Raw genomic sequence first — 25,913 nt, forward strand, 5'->3', positions numbered from 1 at the left:
CTATTTTTGGAAAACTTCAACTTAACTCCAAACTTATCGTATCCTTCCAAGCTCTTAAAAGATTTGAGGGTTCTTACGTTTAGGATTTATAATTTAGGCTTAACATGAATATTTGGCTGTAAGTTTGTTCAACGTGAACAACTATTATATGGAAGGATGAAACCAATCACAAAACATTTGGATTGAATTGATTTACATTATTTCAATCATTATCTAAATTTGTGTTCTAAAATAATTATAATTTAGACACAAAGGAAAAGATTCACAATCCAATTCGAATTATATAATGAAAATCTTGTCTAAGAGTGGTAACAAAATTAATTTTAAAAGTTATTTGGTGAATAAATAATCAACAAACCCATTAAATACGTAATTCTCACATTCTATTGTATCACCTTCTCGTTGCTTACCATCATCAACCGTTGTACATCCTACCTCGATTGATGGTTATTATTTTTCTCTCTGTCAATTGATTGTAATATGGATTTGAAGTTTTTGCCAAACTTACAAAATAACAAAAATGGAAGATACGTGTACAAAAATAATATAATTAAATTGTGAGGCGTTACCATTTCTTTTCGCCGTTAAAATATTCGGACACAGGTAATTATTATAGCTAAAAGTAGTAAACCGAAATGAATAGATAAAGTGAATGCAAAGGTTAGTAACTTCAATTGGGTCCATATATTCCATTTTCTTGAACACACCTCTAGTCTTTCTCTCTATTGTACTCTTTAACAAAAAGAAAAGAAAAGAAAAGAAAAGAAAAATTGGATAAAATGAAATATAATCCAGTTGGCTCCACTTGTGTTTAATCATAATAATAAAGTCAACAGTTTAAAATCCATTTGTTTTTTGTTTTTATTTTGTTTTTTTGTTTGGGTATCTTCTTCTTCTAAATCTAAAATGAAAAACAAAAAACCGTATCCGTTTCCAGAAATCCGAAGGTTAAGAGACAACAAACACTTTCTTCATTTCATCTTCTTCAACCATTCCCTTTTCTTCTCTTCTCTCCGCCGCTCCATCTCATCCAAACCATTTCTTCATCTTTGTATTCTTTCTTTTCATTTTCAGAAATGTCGGTGAGTTCTTCTTCTTCTTCATGTGTGAATCTTTGATGCAGATCTGCCTGCCGCATTTATGTTTTACTATTACTCTTCTTTTTCTTCTTCTCTTAATACTCAATCCCCATTTCTGGAATTCCAATTTTAATGTTCTTATTAGGGTTTTTCATTTTCAACATCTCTGTTTCTACAGTACTTTTCTCTTTCTCATTCTTTTGCCCACACAAATTTCACTTACATTTTCTTTTTCAATTCCAATTTATCATCAACAAAACACTCTCTTCCTTCTTTCCTTCTGTTTATGAATTTAGTTGCCTCAATCTCAGCTTACTTTCTTTTCACTTTGATGATGAAAACTCAATGAATTTTAAATTATTAACTGTTAAATCACTACTACTAAACTCAAAACACATGTGTTCATTTCAACTATTACCTTGTCGACGATCCAACCATCGAATTTTTCAATGTTAATTCCCTATTTCTGGTTTCTTATTCATTAAGATATATCTTCGGAGTGACTCAAAATTGAGTTCGTAGATATGACATTTTCCTCAGTTTTCTGCTGATTGGATATATGACATTGCATACTTTCTCTTTTTTATATTTATTCTTTAGGGTTTAATTTGAAGAATGAAATAATATTGTGTGGAAGTTAGAATTCATAACCTTAGACTTTTGCTATTATGTGAAACCACTGAATTGAAAAAAACATTTGAACATTTTCTTAATTCATAAGAAGATAAACACTTTTGCATTTCTTTATACAATTTTTTGTTTTTGTTTTTGTTTTTAGATGAGAACTGTCAAAGTCAGCAATATCTCAAAACTTACTTCTGAGAGAGATATCAAAGAATTCTTTTCATTCTCTGGGGAAATCCTTTACGTTGAAATGCAAAGGTTAGTGATAATATTCTATCTTTTTTATTTATTTGGCAAACTCATGCCGGAGAATTTGATTATTTCTTATTATAAAATACTGTTTTGGTCACAATACTTTTTTAGGATAGTTGTGATGAGTAAGTGGTACTGATTAAGCATTTTTAGAGGATTACAAACATTACAAAATGTAATGCTGACAAGCTCCTATTGGGAATATGGTTGAGTTTAAATTTTAGTATATTTGTAAATCTTTTTATATTGTGTTTGTAGAAGGATTTTGGAGGTGATTGCTATAATTGCAACTGTTGGTTTTATTTGATTGTTATTATTTATTGGTGTAGAGAAAGTGAGAACACTCAGGTTGCTTATGTTACATATAAGGATTCTCAAGGAGCTGATACTGCAATACTTTTGACAGTATGTTTCTTTAATTACGTACCCAACATTGCTCTCTTTAATTATTTATTTTTATAGTTAATAGTTATGTTAGTTTTTGTTTTCATTCTCTCTTTTTTTATCTTTTAGGGAGCTAAAATTGGTGATCTATCTGTAACAATTACTTTGGTTGAGAATTACCATCTTCCACCTGAAGCAATGTCGTCAATCCTGGTAATTTCTCCCCTTTATATGATGAGCATAAAACGTCTCCTCGTTGTTGTTTCCTTGATTTTATGCACAGAAACGAATTAAATCTTTTATGTTGTCTGATGGATCTTAATGATGAAATGGAAGTATCTAAAAATCAAGTACCTGTCTTAAAATTGTTCTGATCTTTTGAAGGATAAAAGGCAAACGGTTACTGGGATTGCTCCGAATCAGGCTGAAGACGTCGTAAGTACAATGCTTGCGAAGGGTTTCATCTTGGGGAAGGATGCTCTAAACAAAGCAAAAGCATTCGACGAACGACTCCAATTGACATCAAATGCTTCTGCAACCGTAGCTTCCATTGACCGCAAGATGGGAATAACTGAGAAAATAACCGCAGGCACAGCAGTGGTGAATGAAAAGGTCAGGGAGATGGATGAAATGTTCCAAGTTAGGGAGAAGACGAAATCCGCGCTTGCCGTTGCAGAGCAAAAGGCAACAAGCGCGGGAACAGCGCTGATGAGCAATTATTATGTGTTAACTGGAGCAGCATGGTTTTCAAATGCTGTAACTGCAGTTACAAAAGCTGCTGAGGAAGTGACCCAAATGACAAAGGTAAAAGTCGAGAAAGCCGAGGAGGAGAAAAAGGAGAGTATATATCGGGAAAGAACGGGGATTATTAGTAACTTCGCCGAGCTCCATCTGGACGAGCCTTTACCTGGGGAGCCTGCTATTGTTCCAGTTAATTCAGCAGATAGATAGAGAGACAGTAAGTTGTGAATCATAATCTCATATGCATGAAAAACCTTATACTTGTGAATTACATTGTGCTTCTTCTTCTTCTTCTTCTTTTTCTCCACTTTGTTGTATGATATTATACATTTACATTTTAGAGGTGCTCCAATTACAGAGTTTACTTCTTTCTACTTGTGGATGTTGAAATGTTATGACATTCTTTGGGTAGAAAAATCCCTATTTGAATACTTCGACTGTATACTGTTTCATAACTTTTGTAATTGATTAATGTAGTCAAGTTTCTTTCAATTTTAGGTATTTGTGAATTGACATATTCTTCTTAAGTTCGAAACATGAATACATTTTTATTTTGTTCTCATCCATGTTGTTTATTATTATTATTTGGAGTAATAAGGCATTACATACCAACTTAGGATGTTATGACGACTTGTTTAGGATGGCATAATTATTTTTGTTTTAAGCTTCAGGTCATTTATGAGTTGCAAGTAGAAGAATGCTTGGGAGTGAGATTCTCATGGCTTACATGTTAGCTTCGATTGCTAGAGTATTGAAAATCTCACCGTAACCATTGTTTGTTTTGGTAAAGAATATAGAGTCATTAGGTCTGAGTATCAAGCGCATACAATGTGTAATTCAACACTAAATACATGAAATTATGAAAGCATGTAAATGAACATCAAATACTATTTGGTTATGGAGTTGACGACTAGGTCTTGATTCAATCTCTTGTATAAAAATTTGAAAGGAAAAACCATTTGGCCAAAAAGAGTTCTTATGGCAATCATCAAAATTTTGATTCTGTTGGTGATAAGAATAGAAGAGAATTGATGAATGTCTTTACCTATAGAGCTGGTTTCAGAGGGTGAGCTTCACTAGCTGTGTTCAAGATGATGTCTAAGTGGTCAGGTCAGGAAGGAAGAATGTGTCAAAACGACCAATGGAACATAAATTGCTTGCTTTCTTTCTTGCTGTCTTAGGAATTCATGCTTCCATCATAGAAACTTTAATAGCCACTCCAAGCTCTGTTAAAATTCCAACTGTATTACTCACTTTTTTTTTTGCTGGAAAAATAAGGATTTGTTTGGATTGATCCTTTTTTAATGCTTGAAAAAGTTGTTTCTATTAAAAATGTGTTTCTAAGCCTTGAAAATTTTATCTAAGTAGAGATTTATGCAAATGATCAATTGATTTTTTTATAGTTGACTATAAATACCTCGATACATTCAGGGAGATCATCGTTTTCTGTTCTGACGTGTATCTGCAAAACCACAATACAGTCGATGTTATGAGTTAGTTCAACAAGATGTCTAAATACATGTTATTTCTATTATTAGAGATTTCTAAAGAAATTGCAAGGTATTAGTAGTAGTTCCTTTATTCAAACTACAAAAAGTGTGTAAGAGAAATAAATTATTAAAAATAGATAGTAATTAGAAAAAAAAAGGGTTAACTCATTGCATGTTTGACTCACAAATTCAACTTTGATGGCATATTTTAATGTTTATGTGATCATGGATTCAATTTCCTTTCAATTTTGTTTCGAAAAGAAAAGAAAAAAAAGGTAAAATCTACGTTTTGAAGAACAAGATCGATGATTCTTGTTCTTTTGGAAGGATGGACATATATCCTTCCATTGATTCAATGGGACTAGTCTAAGGTTGAAATTTTGGTCATGGAAGGGTTTTTATAAGACAGGAAACCTTCCTCAAGATAAAGTAAGAAATATGCAAGAGTAATCTAAATAAATACATAAATTACTGTTATAAATTTATAATAAACAAACCTTCATATTTATATTGATTAACAGTAGAAAGTTCACTATTATGAATTTGATATGTAATCTAAACTAACACTATAACCTAGCACTTCCTTTTAGTATATGTATGAGTACGGAATTTATATGTGCACTTTACGTGTTGGAATCTAATTGGACTTAGATTATGCTGTTTTTTTTTTTTTTTTGTAAAACTTCAAATTTTCTTCTAGACTTACTTGTTTATTTTTGTTCTGTTGGATAAATCATAAGTATATAAATATAGATAAAGGAGTTTTCCCTCTTAAAGGTATTTGTATTTTTGTACCTCAATGACTCGTTCACTTGGTGCATCTTGTTTTTCTCCTAAGGACGCCAAGATGACAACTGCAGCTGCAATCGTTGAAGGGAAATAACAAAACTGGACTTTTTCTGCAAGAACGAGCACTGCGAAGTTCTTAGCTCGATTCTCCAAATCTGAGTTAGCTCCAGCAGCTTTCAGGTAGAACCTAAGATAATTTTCAACAAAAGAAATTTAAATAAAGCATGTTATTTGGAGTAGATTCGAATTGTTAATGGACAGGAGTTTATTAGCAATGGATGCACGAAAGGGAAAACCTTTTCCCTTCCCACAAATGGTGAAGTTAGTGAAAGGAAGATTTACCACAAGAAATTGTAAACAGTTGGCAAGAAACAATGGAACTTTAGAACTTCTTCAACGAGCCATTCCATGCCAACAACTTTTGATCTTCTGTACGTGTTGCTCCCTACATGGATATTCCTTTGCTGTAACCTGAATTGCCCAAAAACAAATAAGTACTATCATACTTTCAGTTCTCAAAGCTCTATTTAATGAAACAGACGATGATTATTTATCACTTTTCATGAAAATTACCAGTCAAAGATAAATTAAGACTAGATAAGAGGAAGTTTGAGGAAGAGAGAGAGAGAGAGAGAAGAACAGTTTTAAACAATTGTTTTACATCTGACTTGACTTGGAGCTCTATATGATCAGAATTTTATTGTCTGATGGCCCGATGAAGTGATTGAAGTGGTTTGCCATATAATGTTTTCTTGGTGGATCTTGGATATCATCTGTGCACATGAGTTGTTAACTTACGAACTTAAGATATTGTTAAGGCAATAGGATTCGACTGCAGTGCCGTACGGGAGGTGTGTGCATCGACACTAATGTAACATGTATGGCTATTTTCTGTTACATAGTTTCCTATAAGAGGATCTACGATATAATCACACAACGTTATTTTGTTCATGAACGGAAAAAGTTTCAGTCCCGGCACTTTGAGCTCAAGGAAAACATTCAAGACTATTGAATTCAAGTACTTTTAGACAGTTTTTTCTGATTATTATTTCTAGTGTACTACTTACCATTTGATCCTAACTTTACTCAATTCTACACCCTTGGATTGAAACAAGAAGACCAATTGGCATACAGTTTGGTTTCCTATCAATATTCATCATACATAATATAGACTAACGAAGTTAAGGTCATAGTAGATAGGAACCACAGTTGTTATATAATTAAAACTGAGATGAAGACAAATGGGACAAAAGAGAGAGATTCAAAAGTCACCAGCTGTATGACTGATTTTCTTCAATTCTAGTCGCCAAAGTTAGACATGCTATGCCTAGAATTTGAAGGTGAGTTTCAGCTTTGAAGAATCCTTTGCTCAGAATCTGGTCCAGAAGGGTAACTCCTAAAAATGTCGTCTCCTGATGAAGTTTCTTTTCTCTAGATCGCTGCCATCATTCAACAAATTAAAGCTATATAATGTAAAAAAGTTTGATCCAACTGATTGATGACAAGCCTTAACGCATGAAAAGGAATTGAAAGAGATTATAAAGAATGTATTCCATGAACCGATGATGAAAATGCAACTACGTTGGAGTATTTCGAAGAAAATCCTAACATTCACAGTAATGAGCACAAATCTCGCTGTTATGAATCAGTATTCTATTATTAAGTTAAAAATAAACAGATTATGTATCTAAGTAGAAGTACAAAATGAAAAGAAAAATCAGCTGAACTTGGCTAATTCAAGATGCACTGAAGCTTGTAACATCTAGGTGTATATGTGTGCAGAATCATGAACTGCTTGCCTTAAATAGTAAAAAGTATGATCATAGTAATGACTTTGTAATTTTCATCAGTAAATCACATTGTTGGATAAAGTTCCAAATCAAATAAGGCAGGGGACTCATTTTACGACATGCTAAGAACAAATTGGCAATTCAGTACAAATTGTAATATGATAGACAGTGCCTATACACTCTACAGTTCTAATGTCTCAGAATACCAAAGCTATTAACGATGAAAATGGAAGACGGGGAATTGCTTATGCTAATTCAGGAATTTTTAAGAGAAACATGGAGGTTTGAAATCCAGGACTTACTTCAACTATCCACTGGACCATATTTGACCGTTGCTGAAGAATGAAATCGCCATAATCCGTTGTGGACCGATATTCCTCTATGTAGTCGCAAATAATCAGTTGGCGTCTTTCTCTATTTCTGAACATTCGATAGGCTTCTTCATCGTCCAATTCTTCAAATCTCAAAATCTAATTTAAAATCGATTAAATAAACCATATATATATATATAATAAGTTGTTTGATTAGCTCCAGGTTTGTTGCAGATGTTAAACGAAAAGGAAGCACGAAAACAGCGAATTACCGTAGATTGATCTACTTCTTCTTCTTCAATAGACGAGCTAGTTCTGATGTGAGAGAAATTTAAGCTTATAAATTCGCGTCTGTACTGCAGCAACATGGTAAATGTCGATGTAGGAGCTGCGTCTTCGTTCGATTTCTCTGAAAATTCGCTTCCGGATTCCAAGAAAATTGATGGAGTGTAATCTGAGCAGTCATCAGACATCTCCAATAGAATAGTTGACTGAAGCGACAACGGCTGGCTTAAGTATTCCGAAACATCATCGTAAGAGAATTGCTCTGTGCAAGCAAGGTCCGATTCAATCTTCAAGCTGCCAGGCCACTGTTCTATCGTCGAATCCGACTTCGAAACAGTGAAAGTTTTATTAATTTCGTTTTTCTGTAGCTCAGGTAACTGAAATTCCCATAGTCTGTTATCTTCAACCTCTAATCCTTTCTCTTCGAACGAACAAACACTCTGAAAGATAGATTCAGCACAAGACTCTACACAAGAAGTGAGTACCACAGCTCCCTTTCCACAAAGCTTCGACGAGGCATCAACTCCATTCTCCGCTGGATCAATTGGATCTTCATTTCCGTGAATAGTTCTCCTATTCTTCAACTTGGAAGTAGTGCTTGGTCCGGAAACACCAAAATCGAGTCCAGAATTAGATTCAACACAAGAGGATTCAGACACTTGCTCATTACTCCCTACTCCAACCTCCTTGTTCGAATCAAATCGTGTCTTCCTAAAATTCAGGGGGTTGAGGTGGCTAGAGACCTCAGGTCCGGTTGGGAAGAAGGACGTGGAGGTGGATTGTGCGGCAGTGAAAGAAGAAGAAGAAGCAAAAGAAAAAGTGGTGGAGGGAGGGGGGGAATCGGAATCCAAATAACAGCAGAAAAAGGGTAAAATCAGAGGGCGTTTGCGGCGTGGGAGCTGAGAACGGAGCTTCTTGTTCTTGGGAGGAGAGAAGGATTGAGGTTTGGGGTTTGGTCTTCGTTTCTTGGATTTCATGGTGTTTGTTTGGAGGAAGAGAAAGAGGAAGATGAAGATGAAGATGAAGAAAGAGCGGTTATGGAAGTTAAGAAGCGAAAAGAGAAATGAGAATTGGAAGTGAGCCTTCTTTTCGTTGTGGGTAGTGGGTATGGGTCCCACCCCCACCCCCTAATTTCCTTTTTGTAAATAAAATTAATTAATATTTATTTTCTGAAATATATAATTTATTTTAGTTTTGAGTTTGGGGGATGAAGTGAAATTACTTAATCTCATCTTTTGCTATAACATACCAACATACCCCCCTCATATCAATTATCTATCGCTTTCACAACTTAAATTGTTAACTCATCTAATTCATCTTCTTCTTCTACCTTCATCAACTCTTTGCTTTTCACTTAAAACTATTCATTTCTTTTAGTTTACAAGATGAAAATAAACTTTTTTTTTTCTCTTTACATCTTCATATTTTCCTCGTATTGTAAAAAGATTTTAAAAAATAAAAATATTTAATAAAAAATAACTTTTATCCTTATCCAAATCTACCTTCATCAACGTTATTTGGTTAGTTTTATGATATGAATTTGTTGTATATAAAAGTTTTTATTTGTAAAGAAAATTATTACAAAACACATGCATTTTTAGTATTACTTTTGTACCAACTTATCTTATCTATCTTATATTATCTTACTATCTAACATGTACCATCATTTTTGAACCATTTTGTCCAAATGATAATTCTCTAATTTTTGTTTATATTCTTTGTTTCATTCTTGCTTATGTAATTAATATTTTATATTCTTATTGATTAAAAAGTCTTTTAAACATGAAAAATATTGTTATTGAATATTTTAGGGTAGGTTGGTAACTAAAAAAACACTCAGGTACACAATGCAATGAGTATTTTTTAAAAACAAATAAAAAACATTACTTGTGACATATTAAGGCTAAAATTATTTAATTATTAAAAATAAAATAAGAAAACATCACTTATCACACACCGAAGTTAAAATGATTTAATTACTATTATTATTAAAAATAATTATTATTTATTATCTTTTAATTACATTCTCACAACCTTGTTAAAACATGAAAATCTCTCTTTATTTTAATAATTAAATTTTTAGAATAATTCATATAAGTTTAAAATATTTTGTAACTTTCTATTTTTATTAACAATATAAACAACTCCCTTCAACTATTTTTGTGTAAACATTCAACATTCAAACGTTCACTTCTACTTAGGCTTTCTTAAATTTATTTTTATTATTCACTTTTAGCATTATAATTTCTAAGATTGTTATAGAGAAAGTTCAAGAGAAATGAAATTATTATAAAAATTCAAATGTTGAAAATGTATGAATAAAAATATTTATTATCTTAATTAACTTCATGCGTAATGGAAGAATAATTTTTATAGACATCATAATAAATTTAAAGAAGCCTTTTAAAATTCTCTAACTTATACTTTCTACCAATTTATTCAATATAAATGTATGATATCCCTTGCTTCCTTGAACAACAAATCATTGTTAAGTGGAGATGGAAGTGCAAGAAAACAAGAAAGATGTGAAGATAAAAATTAATAGTGAATATAGAAAATGACATCATCAATTAGAAGGAGAGAAATGCAAGAAGACAAGATTTATTTATTCGGTGTTAGAGATTTGTACAAATATTTTATTTCTTTTTTTTTTCATTTCTATTATCTTTTTCTATTTGGTTGGAATTATTTTTCTTTTCGTTATTTTTTTAGTTATGTAAATGAGTAGAATGAAAAATTTTCTTTCATATTCTTTTCAATTATATTTTCCTTTTATTTTTCTAGCTAAAATAAGAAAGTAAAATGACATGAGACTTTATTTTTTATTATGTCTTTTATCTTAAATTAGTATATCTCTTTGTTATCCTTCTATAGATCAACATTCTAAAATTTCTAATAATTTTTTTAGAGTGGTTTTAAATTTAAAAATTAGTGTGATTTTATATGATAAAAATTTAATATTTAGGCATAAACACAAAACCAAAAGAGTTAGAAAACTCAAATATGGTGAAACTAAATTCAAATCAATGATTTTAGTTATATATTTTCAAATTCTTAGCTTAGAAATATATATGACCTTTATATTATGTATCAACTATGGACGACTTATGAATATTTGTTACAAACATTCAAATTCTAAAATAGTAAAAGACGATAAGTTAACTATTTAATCTCATAAAAACCTAACATTTTATATATACAGATATTTTCTACGTCAATTATCCAATAGTAATTGCTATCATCTTTCTATATATTACTTAAATCTATTTTTCTTCTTTCTTTTTTATAACTTAGGCTTCTTTCAATAATCTTCCATAATATAATATAATTTAAAAATATTTTATAATTTAAAGATATAATATAATTTTTTTCAAAATAAACTATGTTATCATATTTTGATATCTAACTAAACTTGAAATAAAAAGACTAACTAAAAAAAATATTAAAAATGAAATATTAATTCTAAATAAAAGTAAAAAATAATGAGATATAACTCTACATTAGATAAATATGAAAATATAATTATTAGTCAAATGCTACAACTTATATTATTAATTTTATGTTTTAAAAAATAACATGACATCCACGTGCAACATACGTGAAAAAAACTAGTAAAGCTAAAAGTGTCTTCCTCCTTCCTCCGTTTTGTGTAGGTACAACCTACAGGCAACTATTACAAGAGAGGTATTTGGTCCTTTGTATCAAACAATTTTCTTAATTTACTTTTTTTAAAAGAAAATCTTCATGAGATGGGATGAGATCGAGATCAATCTCGTCCTCACTTTCCATTTCATTCTCCACCATCCTCGTGAGTTAGATTATAAAGAAATGGAGCAAATGACATAGGAATAGAAAGTGGAGTTCTCATTTTAGCTTAGAAGAATTTTTTCCTCTCTCCATTCCTCTTTTATAAGACTCTTGCTGAATGAGAAATTTTGAATCTATCACAAATTGCCATGTCATTTAGCAAATCAATTACGAAAATACAAATAATTGAATTTGTTACTAATTAAAAGTTGACATGTGTTGTCTCATATATGGTTGGACCCAGGGGTATGATACATGGACCAACCAAGTCCAAGCCTATATAATGCCCCACCGGATAACTCTATAAATAGAGAGGTTCTCTTCATTTGTAGGAGTTAAAAAATTTAGACTTCTTAAAGCCTAGAGAGAACTCTTTCAACAATTAGAAAACTTCAGAGCTTTCAAAGCTAAACTAAATCAAGCATAATTAAGCATTCGAGAACTCTTTCAACAATTAGAAAACTTCAGAGCTTTCAAAGCTAAACTAAATCAAGCATAATTAAGCATTCAACCTATGGACAATAAAAGGATCAAGTACTAGACAATGAACCACATCACATCATAATCTAATCAACACAATTTTAACTTCATGAAACAAGTTTCTCTAGAAACTTATACGAATAAATTGGCTTGTCCAGTGGAACCTCCCTACCTCTCATCTCTCTCTTATCATCTAAATTTGCAAGCAAACCAACAACACCAAAGAAAGATGCATCAAAATTTTCTGTTGCAACCGATGCTTACAAGGATTTGTTACCTACAATTGTTTGAAGGAGATCATCTAGGAACAAGGTCAAAGTTCTGTCATCATGCAAAGCACCATCAGACAATTGATGAAATCTTCTAAAGTTGGAGTTGTCATCAAAGAAACTTCTTTGTATGATATCTCTAATTCTGCCTATAGTAGTTCTAAAAGGGAAGAACAACCTAATGTGATGTCTGACATGATGGCTGGTCTAACAATTGAGGTTGTCATGGAAAAATGGAGAGGAAAATTAATCTCTTGATGAAAGCTTTCGAGGAGCCAAGACCACAAAATCATAGCTCTAAGAGTAAATGCAGACTCGTGAAATCGTTTGAGTGAGTCAAACTTCTGTCATGAAAGCCAATGACAAAGGAAATAATTGTTGATGTCCTAAAACTTGAAGATAGTAAATGTAATTCGTTAACCGTTATTAATAAATTGTTGTTATTATAATTTCAATAAATGGTTATTGATTATATTATTAGTTTTGTCTTAATAACCATTATTGATTATGTTATTAACAGTATGTAGACATACAAGGATCAATATTCGAGATACAGCTCAAAGAGTCTATAATGTAGGGAGAAAACTGGGTACCTTATCCTGGGAACACCATGATACGACTCATTTTCTATTTGATACAAATGCAATGATCCAACGTGTTCATGTAGGTGACATGTGAGTGATGATATCCTATGCAATGAGTTTGCATAAGACCAAACCATTGAATAGTAACCACTAGTTGTAACTCTGTTAATTAGTTAGGTTTCTATTTCATTATGATGGCTTGTCATACCCCGCCCTGTGTACGTCCTTTCTTGGTATGTGAGACGTGATGTGACTTAAGTATCTCTGACGCGTTAGATGCAAAAGACACTCAGCTTGGGGTCCTTAAGCTTTTCCAATCACTTTGACTTTTCCCCCTTAACTTTAGCTATAACCAAACTTTAGGCGATAAATAGCTTAACAAAGAAGAATAAGACAAACCAATACTTTTATTAACTTTAAACACAAAGCGTTCTACAATACTTTATTCAAATTTCATAGGTACAACAATTAAACTTAAAAGTAAAACGCCTAGCACCACTTCTTGCCTAGAAGCTGACCTTACTGCCTGATTTCTGGAGGATGGAATTTTAAAACATAAATCTATAAACTTAGCAAGGTTTTATAAAATTCTTCCTGCGAATTATTTTTTGTAAACATCATTTTGCTTAACAATCACATAAGTTCAACATTTCACAAGAACACACACATTAGTCAACAACCATTGCTCTTGCTAAGGATCCCGAATCATTCTCTACGCTAGGTCTCATTACTTTGTGTTTAGACTACTGTAACAACAACATCCGAGAATATACAAATTCGTCTTTGTTGTTAAGGCCGAAGCGCAATGCACATCTTTTATACATTATCCCACATCGTCACACCATGCACCACTTTTATACATGACAACCTTTACTCTTTATGTGCACATAATAGTCAGTTTATTGTTAGAAAGTAGACTAATGATTTGAATACCGTTTTACAAACATTGATTGTCATAAAACATGCTTAGAAACATAATAAAACTTGCTTTAAACGTAATGTAAACTTAACTTAGAAATCTCTTTTGAAGCATACATGTCGAAATCATCATTTCAAACCACAAAAGATTTTATAAGAAAGCTGGAAATCATTTAAACACTTGGGAGAAAATACTCACAGCTCTTTAAGAACTAAAATAAAAAATCCCTTCTCTTCTTCCTCTTATCATTTAGTCACTTTGATAGCACCTCAACACTTAAGTTTCTCTTCAATTCCTCAAAAAAACAATTCTCAAAACTTTGGTTGAGGACCCCTATTTTTACTAATCCTTAAACAAGCTTAGTCATCATTAAACTCTTGTTTGCTCGTCAACTAGTACCCTTAGTGGTGCATATGTCAGCTTAAGATTTAATTTAATCATGCTTAACTTAAACTCTACACGTGGTCCATTAAGTAAACTTAAGAAAGTTCTAGGAAGTTTCCTTACTTCTTCTCGCCTAATCTTTCATCTTGCGTAGTAAACTTAATCGCATAATAACACTTAACCATTAATGAGGCAAATACAAGGAAGAAGTATGTCAAAATGCGTAGTTATATTGAAATTAGATAAATACTTAGAAATGGACTTTAGAGTGTATGAAAAAAAAAAAGAAGAAGAACAAATGGAAGAGGCAGAGGAGGGAAGAAGAAGAGAGAATAGACGAAGAGGAGAGAGAGAAGGCAGAGAAAAAAAAAGTTGGGGACGGGACGGGAGGGCGAGAAAAGAAAAGAAAAAGAAAAGAGAAAGAAAAAAAATCTTTTAAATTTGAAAAAGTATTTTCTTTCTTTCTTTCTATTCTTTCTTTTCTATTTTTTTTTATTCTTGGTCTTTTTTTTCTTTTTATTTATTCTTTTCTTTCCCTTTATTTCTTTTCGTTTATTCTTTTCTATTTTTTCTCTTTTTCTTTTTTCATTTTCTGTTTTTTTCTTTAAATACTTTTTTTAAAACTTTTTCTTTTCTTTTCTCATAACTGACTTTCTCATTTTTTATAGCTATTTTTTTTAAGCCCTATGCAAGCTTCTTGTTTTGGTCTCTTCGACATCATATTGGCTTCATGGATTTGTACATGATGCAACTCTATCATGGCGTCCAACTGCTTCGTCCTAGACGATGGAACTTCTATCATGTCACCCAATTGTTTTGACTACAATACACTGAAGATGATGATCCTCTTAACTGCGACGCATTAAAGATGGAGATGGAGATCCTATCGATTACGGCACATCGGAGATGAGATGATGACGGATGTAACACGATGAAGAACCAGATGAAGATCTCACGTCAAAGATGCAAATGATGATCGCACGTCAAAAATGCAGATGATGATTGTTGTGGCACATCGAAAATGCAGATAATAACCGCACTTCGTAGATGTAGATGGTGATGGCTGCAACACGTTAGAGATGCAGATGATGACCGCACGTCGAAGATGCAGATGGCGACGCTTATGACACGTCAAAGATGCCAATGATGATCTTCTCAGCTGCAACAGAAGATGATGATGAATCTTCTCAACTGCAACATGCGTGAGAAGATGATGATGAATCCTCTCATCCGTAAAACGTGGGAGAAGATGATGATGAATCCTCTCGACTGTAACACGTGGGAGAAGATAAAGATGAATCCTCTCGACTGCAGCACATTTCGACTGCAACATGCGGAAGAAGATGAAGATGAAGACGAATCCTCTCAGCTGCAACACATGAAAGAAGATGAAGACGAATCCTCTCGGCTACAACACATGAGAGAAGATGGACACGAATCCTCTCGACTGCAACACATGAAAGAAGATGAAGACGAATCCTCTCAACTGCAACACATGAAAGAAGATGAAGACGAATCCTCTCAGCTACAACACATGAAAGAAGATGAAGACGAATCCTCTCAGCTGCAACACATGAAGGAAGATGAAGACGAATCCTCTCAGCTGCAACACATGGTAGAAGATGGAGACGAATCCTCTCAGCTGCAGCACGTGAGAGAAGATGAAGACAAATCCTCTCAGCTGCAACACGTGGGAGAAGATGGAGACGAATCCTCTCAGCTGCAACACGTGGAAGAAGATGGAGACGAATCCTCTCAGCTGCAACACGTGGAAGAAGATGAAGACGAACCCTTTCAGCTGCAATACGTGGAAGAACATGAAGATGAATCCTCTTAGCTGCAACACGTGAGAGAAGATGAAGATGAATCCTCTCGACTGTAACACGTGGGAGAAGATGAAGATGAATCCTCCCGGCTGCAACACGTCTCAACTGCAACATGCAAAAGAAGATGAAGATGAATCCTCTTGGCTGCAACACATGAGAGAAGAAGATTCTCTTAGTCACAACACTTGGGAGAAAAGAAAGAGCTCGCTACTTAGACCTTGCCCCCTTTCTTTTCTTTTGTAACTGCTTATAAATTTCATTTTCTATTGAGATTACATCATCATGGTGAAGTATAATACATTTTTTTTTTTTTTGTGACTGAACTTAAAGTAAACTTTAAGCTGCCTACGTACGCTTTTTATAACATAGGGATCAAGTCATACGTAGTTCAACTGATTTGTTTTTTCGTCATTCACCTTTTAAGCTCTTGTGGACTAGGCGCATCATGTAGTTTAGGCTCTTGTAATAAGGAGCTTTACACATTTAACAAATATTTTCATAAAAAATTTGTTCATCTTCTTCATTTGTGGAATTGGTGAATATAATAGGTCTTGGCTTCACAATCAAGGGATCTTCTGTGTTAATGTCAACAGACAACCCTCTTTTCATGCGTAATGGGACACGTCTGTGAATCTTCTCGTCATTTTTTTCTTCATGAAGTGATTTTACCTTCAAAGTTTTCATCTCTTTTTCAAGTTGATCGCTTGTCATCTTTAATAAAAAATAGATGTTGCAGGTTGATCTTTCTTCGATGTGGAGATACTTAGCCTTTTGAAAGCTGAAGTTTGAGTGGAAGCACACGTTGGATATTGATTTTCTTCTTCTTTCGTGGTCATACTCAATCTTTGAAAGAATGAAGATCGAGTAGTTGAAGACTTGATACGATCAAAGATAGAAGTCCTATGCTTAATTTCATTTGAATTGTCGATTTCTTTAGAAGATGCATAATTGTTGTCGACTTCTGTTACACTGACAGCATGACATGCAATGACTTCTAATTCTTCCTTGGGATGATCATCAAGGAAGCTTCTTGGGAGGAATTCTCTTAAAGTTATCAACCGTCAAGACCCAAATGAGTCCTCGTCTTTTTCTGCGACAGTCTTAGGTCACATCTTCTTATTTCTTTTCCCCTTCTTTTTATGGGAGATGCTTCCTTTTGCATGCCTTTGACGGAATAACGACTCCTTTTGAATGAAATTTGGTTGTCTTCCTTTTCGACGAGTCATAACTATCCATTATTTGTCGTCATCTTCAACAGACTCTTCTTTGTTTTGGAAGTTTGTTGTCATAATCCTTTGTTGAAGTTGTCCAACTATAGGTTCTGAAATCCCAAACTGAATTAAGCTTTTCCTTTGATCATAAAGTTGTGTTGATGGTGGAACATTTGAAGTCATCTCGACTGCAACATGATTCGTCTGAGCTACTTCATCAATATCCAACTCGATCTTATTTTCACGAGCCAACTTTATAATCAACTCTTTCAACACGAAACACTTTCCAAAAGGGTGACTAATGACTCGATGATACTTACACTATTTAGGATCATCTACTTTTTCTGCTTGTTCCGATTATTTGCATTCTGACAATTGAATATGTTGCTTCTCTAGGAGCTGCTCTAACATGTCTGCAACATCAAAGTTAGACAATGGATAAACTTTTTCTTGTCTTTGTTTAAGAGTTGGGCTTCGCTTTTCATCTTCATCATGCTTTCTTTCAATTTTTGTTTCTTTTCCTTTAGAGAAAGATTTCGAAGGAGTTACATGAACAACCATAGACTCATTTTTGACACTATTTGCAATCTTTTTAGTGTCATCAATTTTATTCTTGTCACTCCTCATTTTTGGAACCAAGAAATATTTTGCTCCTCTGTGATACTTAGTTACATATCATGGGCATAAGTTTCCAATTCTAAAAATGTGCGTGGTTTTATCCCCTGCAAAATATAAAGAGGTTTCCAATGCATGCCTTAGGTGTACATCTCAATTGCATACATTTTTGTGAGCTTGTCTTTACAATCTAGGCTTAGAGCTCTCCATTGGTTTATGTAGTTGATGACTGGCTCCCTCTTTTGTTGTTTGGTGTTTCTCAACTCCATCATGCTAACGATATGTCGAGTGTTGTAGAGGCGATTGAGAAAGTCCCCCTCAAGCTGCTCTCAACTATCAATGGATTCATGTTTTAGGTCGATGTACCAGTCGAAGACGTTTCCTTTTAGAGTTCGAACGAACTATTTTACCAACAAATCTCCTCTCGTACCAGCAGTTTCACATGTTTCAATGAAGTGAGCAATGTGTTGTCTTGGGTTACCATTTCCATCAAACTGTTGGAACTTGGGTGGTTGGTATCCATTCAACATTCTGAAATTCTGAAAGCAGTTTCACATGTTTCAATGAAGAGAGAGTTTGAGCAGGTCCACCATATTGAGTTTTTATGGAGTTTGCAATCATCTCCTGCAACTGCTGAACACACAGCGATGCAATTGAGGTTGAATTTTGTGGTTGATTTTTTTGCATAACTGTCTTCCCTTTGTCACTATTTTTGACAGTGTGTGTATGACTTGATTAAGCAACATCACGATGTTCGATGTGATTCTTGAGAAATGCAATCTCGTAATCCTTTTCTTCAACGACCTTTATGAGCATGTTGATCTTTTTTTCAAGTTCAATCATTCTGTCTTCACTTGTATCCATGCCAGTCACCATAACCGACATGATATTTGGACGAGGCATCTTCTCATTTGACCGTTCATAGGAGGAAATTTGTTAGTCAATCACGTGATTTTCTTTGATTATAATTCCACCTTTTGGTGGCTTTGACAATTGTTCCCAAATGTTCTATGCAACCTCAAATGATGACATTTTCTTAGATGATTGGGTTCGAAACTAAATTCGGGTTATTCGAGTTGTCAATTCAAATAACCCAAAAATATGGGTTGGGTTGAGAATATCTTTCAACCCAACCCGATTTCACCACCTACTTGATATACACTTGTAAACTTGGTTCATATACTTGATAATGATTCACTTTACTGATATGCTTTAATAATATATTGTTGATATACTTGATAATGATACACTGAGTTACATCATTCATATACTTAATAATACTCTAATGAACTGCATAAAATTTGATAAAATGAAAAATCATGTAGTAAATATATTAACCAATTAATACATATAATATAAGTATATCACAACACTGATATACAAAGCCGAGACAAAATAAAACCAAAACAAAATTATTGTAAAAAAATAAAACAAAATAATTTAGAATATACAGATTCAACTCAAAATACATATCGAAGAAAGTAAAAAAAAAAAAATCACAAATGAAGTTAAATTACTCCGATCAACAACCATTATATTTCATATTGCAATTATTATACTATTGATATTCTAAAATGAAGATTAAGACAGAAAAAATAAATAATTTTTCTTCTATAAGAATAAACAAATAATTAGGGCCTTAAAAAGTGGGAGAATAAATAAATAATGAGTAAGACATTAAAAAAAGAAAGAGAAATAAGTTATTGAATGGTAGTTTAGAAATAATAACAAATTTAAGATGGAGAAGTGAGAATTTTGCTCTATTTGCAAAATTTTAAAACAAGGTGCTATAATTACAATATCATATTGAAAAATTAATTAATAGTTTAGTTTTATTTAATTAAATCTATAAGATAATTGCAGGGATATTTATGCAAATAAGATTTGAATGAAATATTAATTAAATATGATTTAATTATATTAATACAAATCTATAAGATATTGGAAATATATTCATTCAAATAAGATTTGAATGAAATATCAATTAAATATGATTTAATTAATTATATTGATATAAATCTATAAAATATTGGAAATATATTCATTCAAATAATATTAGAATGAAATATTAATTAAATATGATTTAATTAATTATTAACTAATTGATTAATTGTTAATTAATTAGTAGATTTGATAATAAAATCGGATGATTCTCTCCTACTCCTTTTCTTATTCCAAGAAGGAATGAGAGTTATAAATATCTACAAGAAAACACTTTTCTTTAACCAAATTCATCAAGAAAAAAGCCAAGGTTTTTTCTCTTTGCAAAAAGTAAAAAGTTTCTCTTCAATATCTCTAAACATTTTTCCATCATAATTGGTTCCCACAAACCAATCGCATCCCAGAGGATAGGAAGGTCTCCGACGGGTGGTGTCCCAATTCGGTGGTTTGCAGATTCAGAGATGTCAACGAATCTATTAAATGCATGATCTGTGAAATCAAGCACGAAATGACGCTACAAAGGAAATAACATATGAATTAGGTTTCTGTATATGTAGATTAGGATGTAAAGTAATTCTAAAATTCTTACCTATAAAGAGCCTTTAACAACCTCAATATACTCCGGTGAAACATTAGCCCACTTAACGTAGTGGACTGGAAATGTATCTCACACGAAAACATCGATGGTGTTGCTAAACCGAACAATATGTGCAGAGATTGGCTTCTCCGATCTTGGTGTGATAGAGATTGGAATCTTTCCATTTCTCTGAACGTATTTCTCCAACTCCATGTTTTGGGAGTGCTTACATGTCCTATGAGTGGGTTCAGAGCCATCTAAAGAAAAAACAGTATTAGTGCAAACTCATGTAATAAACTTATAGAGTGTCATCAAAGTAATGAGACTAACCTAAAGTGTCATCTACTGAGGACGATCCTTTCTGAGGAGATCATAAATTATATAAATATAGGTTATTATGCTCTTTTATGTAAAATAATGAAACCTTATCATATAAGAATAGAAGAAAACATGGAAAAAAGTAAAGAATTTGACTAGCATGTGTATCGCATAGCACAAAAGAACTTCATCAGTGTTTTATTGCGTTTTACATGTCTTATTGCTGGATTTTAGGCAAAAAGAAGTAGAGCTTGATGATAGAACGTTACGAAAGGAGATGCCTAGCCAACGCGACGATGATCATAATAAGCTATTGGTCTGATGCACTAGTAAACAAATTTGACTGACGCGAATATCAAAAAAAGACAAAAGGACATCTACACAGAACTAATGTAGCTTTAATTAGAGTCATTAATAATAAAGCGTGGAATGTCCTATCAACACCATTCATCGCCTATAAATAGAAGTCTTTACTTCATAACAAGGTGTGCAAGAATTTAGATCGCAGAGCAAGCTCACAATTTTCCATTATTTCTTTCTTAAGTTTTAGGTGAGTGCTTAAAACATAAATAGAGAGAGTGTTCCCCTCAACGGGAAAAAATCAAAGCCAAAGAGTATGAGAAATCATATTTTAAAGCTTGACACACTACTTTGTATACCATTTTCTTTTTTTTTATTGCTTTTGTATCTTTTAGAGCTACTAAGTTAGTTTATAAATGAACAACTTATTTGTTTATTTGTAATATTTCATTTGAAAGTTAAAGAGTTCTCTCACTTGTTTGTTTTGTTGTTGAATTAAGTTGATAGCGATATGGAAGAGTAAGATGAGATTTGAGCAAGATGAGATTTGAGCAGTTGAAGGTTGCAATTGTAACAATGATTGAATGCTGTCTGAAATACAATAAATATAAGTAAAACAGACTATCACATTTAATTAGGGTAATAATATTAATGTAAAAAAGAGAGTAAGTAATTATAGGTTTGAATGAAAACTCTCCTTCCAAGTAATTTTCAACGAAAACACGTTGAAGGCTTTGTGTGTTTTGGAAGAGCCCAGTTGGTGGAGTGAGTTTTGAAAGAGAAAGGGAATTGAGAGGAAGGAGCTTTTGGCATCAAAACCTTTCTGTATACGAAAATACATAGCCATGGCAAAGCATCTTCACAATTTGTATTTGATTGGATGGTAAAACTGGGTCGGTCAAAAAAGAAAGAAAAAGGAAAGTACGTGGCAACATGTAAGTGGTGAAATTGGTACAAACAATTTTCTCTTCTCACACACTTGAGAAAATAGAAGGAAACAGCGAACAAAATGGCGAATGCAAAAGGAAGCATCCTACTGACCAATTTGCCTCTCAAAAACCAAACAAAACAACACAACACAACGACACTTTCCTAAGGATAAAACCCTTCAAAATTCCCAATTCCCAATTTCCCACTTCCCAATCTCCCTTTTGCTTTCTTCTTAATTACGCTACCTTAATCTCCGATGGTGAAATCCGCGGCGGAGCGCCAGGGATCTTCGGTCGCGCCATTTCTTAAGAAGTTGTACGACATGGTTGATGATGATTCCACCAATTCAGTCATCTCCTGGACTTCTTCTAACGATAGTTTTACCATTTTGGATATTACCCATTTCTCCCTTCACTTGCTTCCTAAGTACTTTAAGCATAGCAATTTCTCTAGCTTCATGCGCCAGCTTAATATCTATGTGAGTTTCTTGTTTCTTCATTTCTTTTTTTCTTTCTTTAACTTCTATCTTTGTTTTTGTTTCGTGTTTCCTGTTTGTTTCCGTCTTTGTTCTTGTGGGTTTCTTTCCCTTCTTTAGAAAGAATGGAATTCTTTTTTAAAAAGAACCTCCATACGCCTTCTTCATCATGAAGTTAATCTTTTCTTCTGTGGTTTAATTTTGATATTATAGCAATATCTTCTTGTTTTAGGTGCCCTAATTAGTAATAACGCTATTGAGGAATGGTGGTGAAAGATTTACTTTGAAAAAACTTGGGATGATGTTGATGGGGGCTTGACTGAATTTGTGCAAGGTCGGTTAAATTTTGCTTCTAGACAGGGAAACCTTTATCTGGTCCACTTTCTTACAACAAAATGTTCAATTATGTGCACAACTTTGTACATTCTTTTTTAGTAAGTGCCAAATAACATAACATATGCCTTCTATCAGAACCGACTTGCTTGGGGCTCAGTTACCATGCAATTGACATAGTTACCCTCATCCTCTTCTGTAAATTCTCTATAATCATATTCTTTTCAAAAGTATTAGTTGGATAATCTTCATTTCCTTTGGCAAGTACAAGTTTCTTTTGGTTGCTACGATCATTACTTTAGGACATTCGATTGTGCCCCAGGGTGGGAAGAAGTGTAGTATTTTCAATGAATTGCTCTAGCATGTGGGTGATGATACTATTGGATTGTTCCATGGAGGTTTTGAAGGTTGGCTACTGTCAGAAGGGGGTTTTGGTGGAGAGGGCAAGGAGTTCCATATTTGGGGTTTTCCATTGTCAAGATCTGGCTTAGGGAATTTTTTTTGGCCATATAAAGGCCATTGCAGTTGGGAGACTAGGCAGGGTTTGTAGTTACTGTTTTGCCAAGGTTCGTAGTTATTGAAAAAAGCCCAATTTCATGAATGATTAAAATGATTCCTAAAGGAATCTCAGGCTGCCATTGAAATTAACCACTTGTGTGCCTTTAGTTGATAAAATTTCTCAATATACTCGGCTACTATTGGAGTTTCTTGGGGATATTTCTGGTTTCTTTTTTTCAGTATTTGCTGGTGGAGGAAGAAACCTGAGTTTTAAGTACGGGTTTTATCTTCAAATGGAAGCGAACAGGGTTTCCTTCCTTCACTTGTTCTATTCAGTTTTTTTTACCCATTAGGCTTCAGCTCCTCCCTCCGTAGCAAGCAACTAGCTTAAATCTTCTCCTGTATCCAAATGCTGAGAAAGCATTGAAGTGTGCCAAACCCCAAACATTGCCTCCACGATCTATTTGACCCCATCAACATACATGTGAGTTAAATATTTTTTACATTGTAAAATAGGGATGAAGATAGAAATAGCTTTATCTTGTCGCTAGTTGATAGTTGATATGGAGGCATGCCTTATGTTGCTCTTAGGTTGTCTGACAATGACCTTGAAAACCAATCAAACAAATGATGTTTTATTCTTTTCAATTCATTCCCTTAAGAGCCTTGGGTTAGTTTCTTGTCAGTTAAGGTTGAATGTAGAGGGCCTGGGTTGGTGTGAGGAAATTTCCCAAGTGTCTCACTTTGTTCTACTTAAATGCATATTTCCTTTGTCTGCAGCAATTTCTTTTACTCCTTTTGACATTCTCTACAAATGTTTATTGTTTCATGAATTCCTGATTTAGTTTTGATGCAATTTGAGGCTATTATTCTTGGAGTTGTATATTTCTGGTCAAGCTTATTAGGTGTGACTTGTAAATTGATCATGCATACTACATTTTTTGTTGTGTTCTTGATGTGCATAGTTTCTGAGTGCATTTGTCATTCGACGTACATGCTTTTAGGCTCTTGCAAAAGAGGAAAACTGTTAGACATATCGTATAAGTTGCTAGAGGAGAAACAACTACATTTCCCCCTAACTGCTGACATATGGTTTTGAATGATCAAATCATTGTTATAACTAGTGGTTTCTTTTATTATTTTAGGGTTTTCGGAAAATTGATACTGATTGCTGGGAATTTGCAACTGATGGATTCATTAAAGGACAAAAACATCTGTTGAAGAATATCTACCGAAGGAAAAACATCCACGGCACGGATCAGCGTAAAGCATCGCAGCCTCAAGACAATTCTGAGGCACAAGTTGAACTACCTGATTATTCAGGGCTGTGGAAGGAAGTTGAGAATCTTAAAATAGATAAAAATGCTGTAATGCAGGAACTGGTGAAACTTAAGCAGCACCAGGAAACTTCAGAGAACAAGTTGCTCCTATTGAGAGAGCGCCTTCAAGGTATGGAAAAGAATCAACAGCAGATGCTGTCATTTTTAGTAATGGCAGTGCAAAGCCCTGGATTTTTGGTTCAGTTTCTTCAACCAAAAGAGAAGAGTTGGCGCATGGCTGATCCTGGCAACATGCTCGAGCAAATATCAGATGATAATCAAGTACCTTCAAATGGTATGATAGTAAGGTATCAACGACCATTAGATGAATTGTCAACAACTCTACTTCCACCAGTGACGGGTCCGGGAAAACAACAAGAATCTGAACCATTTCCCGATGGAATGAAAGACTTTTTCCTTAATTCTGACTTCATGAAAGTACTTATGGATGAAAAGGTGTGTTTAGACAATCATAGTCAATTTGTTCTTCCAGATGTACAAGATGTTGCATGGGAGCAGCTTCTTCTAGCTAACCCTTTTTCTGGGAATTCAGATAATGGTAGAAAAGTAGACCACGAAAGGAGATATACGGACAGTGAGGACGATGAACTGGATATGGAAACAATCGATACTCAAACTCATGAAGAGAACTCCGAAGATTTTGAACTTCTAATAAGGCAAATGGAGAAATGTGAAGATTTTGGGATACAACCAAGGTTGGATGAATCTTATATTGAGAATTCAAATGATGTTCATCTTCTAACCCAACAGATGGACTATTTGGCATCTGATTGAGAAATCCTCTATGAAACACCAGACAAGATGTGAACCCTTTAAAAGAATGATACATTTTCGTCGGTTTTATAATACTTCATCAATATAAGATCTCAAAGTTCAATATATGTTTCTTTTTTTCTTCACTATCCACACTGAGTAACCTTGGTTGGGTATGAAGTGAAGGTGATTAAGCCGGAGCCATTTCAATGTCTTGAGAGCAGAGTATTGCATTCCAAACAGGTTTATGGAATTTCAGCCATTTTTTTTCTTGGTGCTACCACAAGGTAATGCTTTTGTTTAAACTTTCAAGCATTATATTTTGTGGGCCTCGATGAATTTTAATCAACACATAGTATACAGTATCAATTTTGTAGAAGTGGTTTCTCCATTGCTTCTTGCCTGCCTTGCTCCATATGTTTTTCTATAAAGCTAGGCAGACACTCCTCTTGTTATGATTGCTTGATATAAAATTTGATGCTCACAATCTCTTATATGCGTGCCCGTGTACACATACCCTACACCCAAACTGAATTTTGTTGGTTATAATAACATACTACAAATTATATTTGTTCATTCTTCTCTATACTATAATATTTGTAATGTTT

The 25,913-nt window shown here is 33.4% G+C and overlaps 4 protein-coding genes and 1 long non-coding RNA gene across 5 annotated transcripts; 3 read left to right on the top strand and 2 right to left on the bottom strand.

Annotated features, from left to right (window-relative positions):
* Nucleotides 1-665: 665 nt before the first annotated feature.
* Nucleotides 666-2,836, bottom strand: LOC116404110. The gene is made up of 2 exons (XR_004217035.1): nt 2,694-2,836; nt 666-2,605 (listed from the first exon to the last, which is right to left on the bottom strand). It is a non-coding gene; the product is annotated as an uncharacterized LOC116404110 (long non-coding RNA).
* LOC101203394 (binding partner of ACD11 1) lies at nt 740-3,577 on the top strand. The gene is made up of 5 exons (XM_004142218.3): nt 740-1,082; nt 1,858-1,961; nt 2,285-2,360; nt 2,469-2,552; nt 2,724-3,577. Exons 1-5 carry the CDS (start codon nt 1,077-1,079, stop codon nt 3,288-3,290), a joined length of 837 nt encoding a protein of 278 aa, XP_004142266.1. The 5' UTR covers nt 740-1,076; the 3' UTR covers nt 3,291-3,577.
* Nucleotides 3,578-3,831: 254 nt separating this feature from the next.
* Nucleotides 3,832-8,835, bottom strand: LOC101214640 (cyclin-SDS-like). Its single transcript, XM_004142260.3, has 7 exons — nt 7,733-8,835; nt 7,452-7,619; nt 6,632-6,798; nt 5,702-5,830; nt 5,366-5,546; nt 4,498-4,542; nt 3,832-4,306 (listed from the first exon to the last, which is right to left on the bottom strand). The coding sequence occupies exons 1-7, from the start codon at nt 8,720-8,722 to the stop codon at nt 4,277-4,279; spliced, it is 1,710 nt and encodes a 569-aa protein (XP_004142308.1). The 5' UTR covers nt 8,723-8,835; the 3' UTR covers nt 3,832-4,276.
* Nucleotides 8,836-15,386: 6,551 nt separating this feature from the next.
* Nucleotides 15,387-16,025, top strand: LOC116403831 (glutamic acid-rich protein-like). The gene has a single exon (XM_031885462.1). The coding sequence runs from the start codon at nt 15,387-15,389 to the stop codon at nt 16,023-16,025; it is 639 nt and encodes a 212-aa protein (XP_031741322.1).
* Nucleotides 16,026-21,857: 5,832 nt separating this feature from the next.
* On the top strand, nt 21,858-25,881 carry LOC101203643 (heat stress transcription factor A-8). The gene is made up of 2 exons (XM_004142219.3): nt 21,858-22,384; nt 24,358-25,881. Exons 1-2 carry the CDS (start codon nt 22,163-22,165, stop codon nt 25,324-25,326), a joined length of 1,191 nt encoding a protein of 396 aa, XP_004142267.1. The 5' UTR covers nt 21,858-22,162; the 3' UTR covers nt 25,327-25,881.
* Nucleotides 25,882-25,913: the final 32 nt, after the last annotated feature.

The sequence above is a fragment of the Cucumis sativus genome, chromosome 5 (assembly GCF_000004075.3).
Source record: "Cucumis sativus cultivar 9930 chromosome 5, Cucumber_9930_V3, whole genome shotgun sequence".
Classification (NCBI taxonomy): Eukaryota; Viridiplantae; Streptophyta; class Magnoliopsida; order Cucurbitales; family Cucurbitaceae; genus Cucumis; species Cucumis sativus.

Excerpts from the sequence above, each read along its gene's own strand:
- LOC101203394 (XM_004142218.3), top strand. Across the intron at positions 1,962-2,284 it reads CTTTACGTTGAAATGCAAAG|AGAAAGTGAGAACACTCAGG; the intron begins GTTAGTGATAAT and ends TTATTGGTGTAG. Across the intron at positions 2,361-2,468 it reads ATACTGCAATACTTTTGACA|GGAGCTAAAATTGGTGATCT; the intron begins GTATGTTTCTTT and ends TTTATCTTTTAG.
- LOC101214640 (XM_004142260.3), bottom strand. The coding sequence starts at position 8,722 with ATGAAATCCAAGAAACGAAGACCAAACCCCAAACCTCAATCCTTCTCT. Across the intron at positions 7,620-7,732 it reads AAGAAGTAGATCAATCTACG|ATTTTGAGATTTGAAGAATT; the intron begins GTAATTCGCTGT and ends ATTTTAAATTAG. Across the intron at positions 4,307-4,497 it reads ATCTCCCTGAATGTATCGAG|AGCTTGGAGTGGCTATTAAA; the intron begins GTATTTATAGTC and ends GAATTTTAACAG.
- LOC116403831 (XM_031885462.1), top strand. The coding sequence starts at position 15,387 with ATGCGTGAGAAGATGATGATGAATCCTCTCATCCGTAAAACGTGGGAG.
- LOC101203643 (XM_004142219.3), top strand. The coding sequence starts at position 22,163 with ATGGTGAAATCCGCGGCGGAGCGCCAGGGATCTTCGGTCGCGCCATTT. Across the intron at positions 22,385-24,357 it reads TGCGCCAGCTTAATATCTAT|GGTTTTCGGAAAATTGATAC; the intron begins GTGAGTTTCTTG and ends TTATTATTTTAG.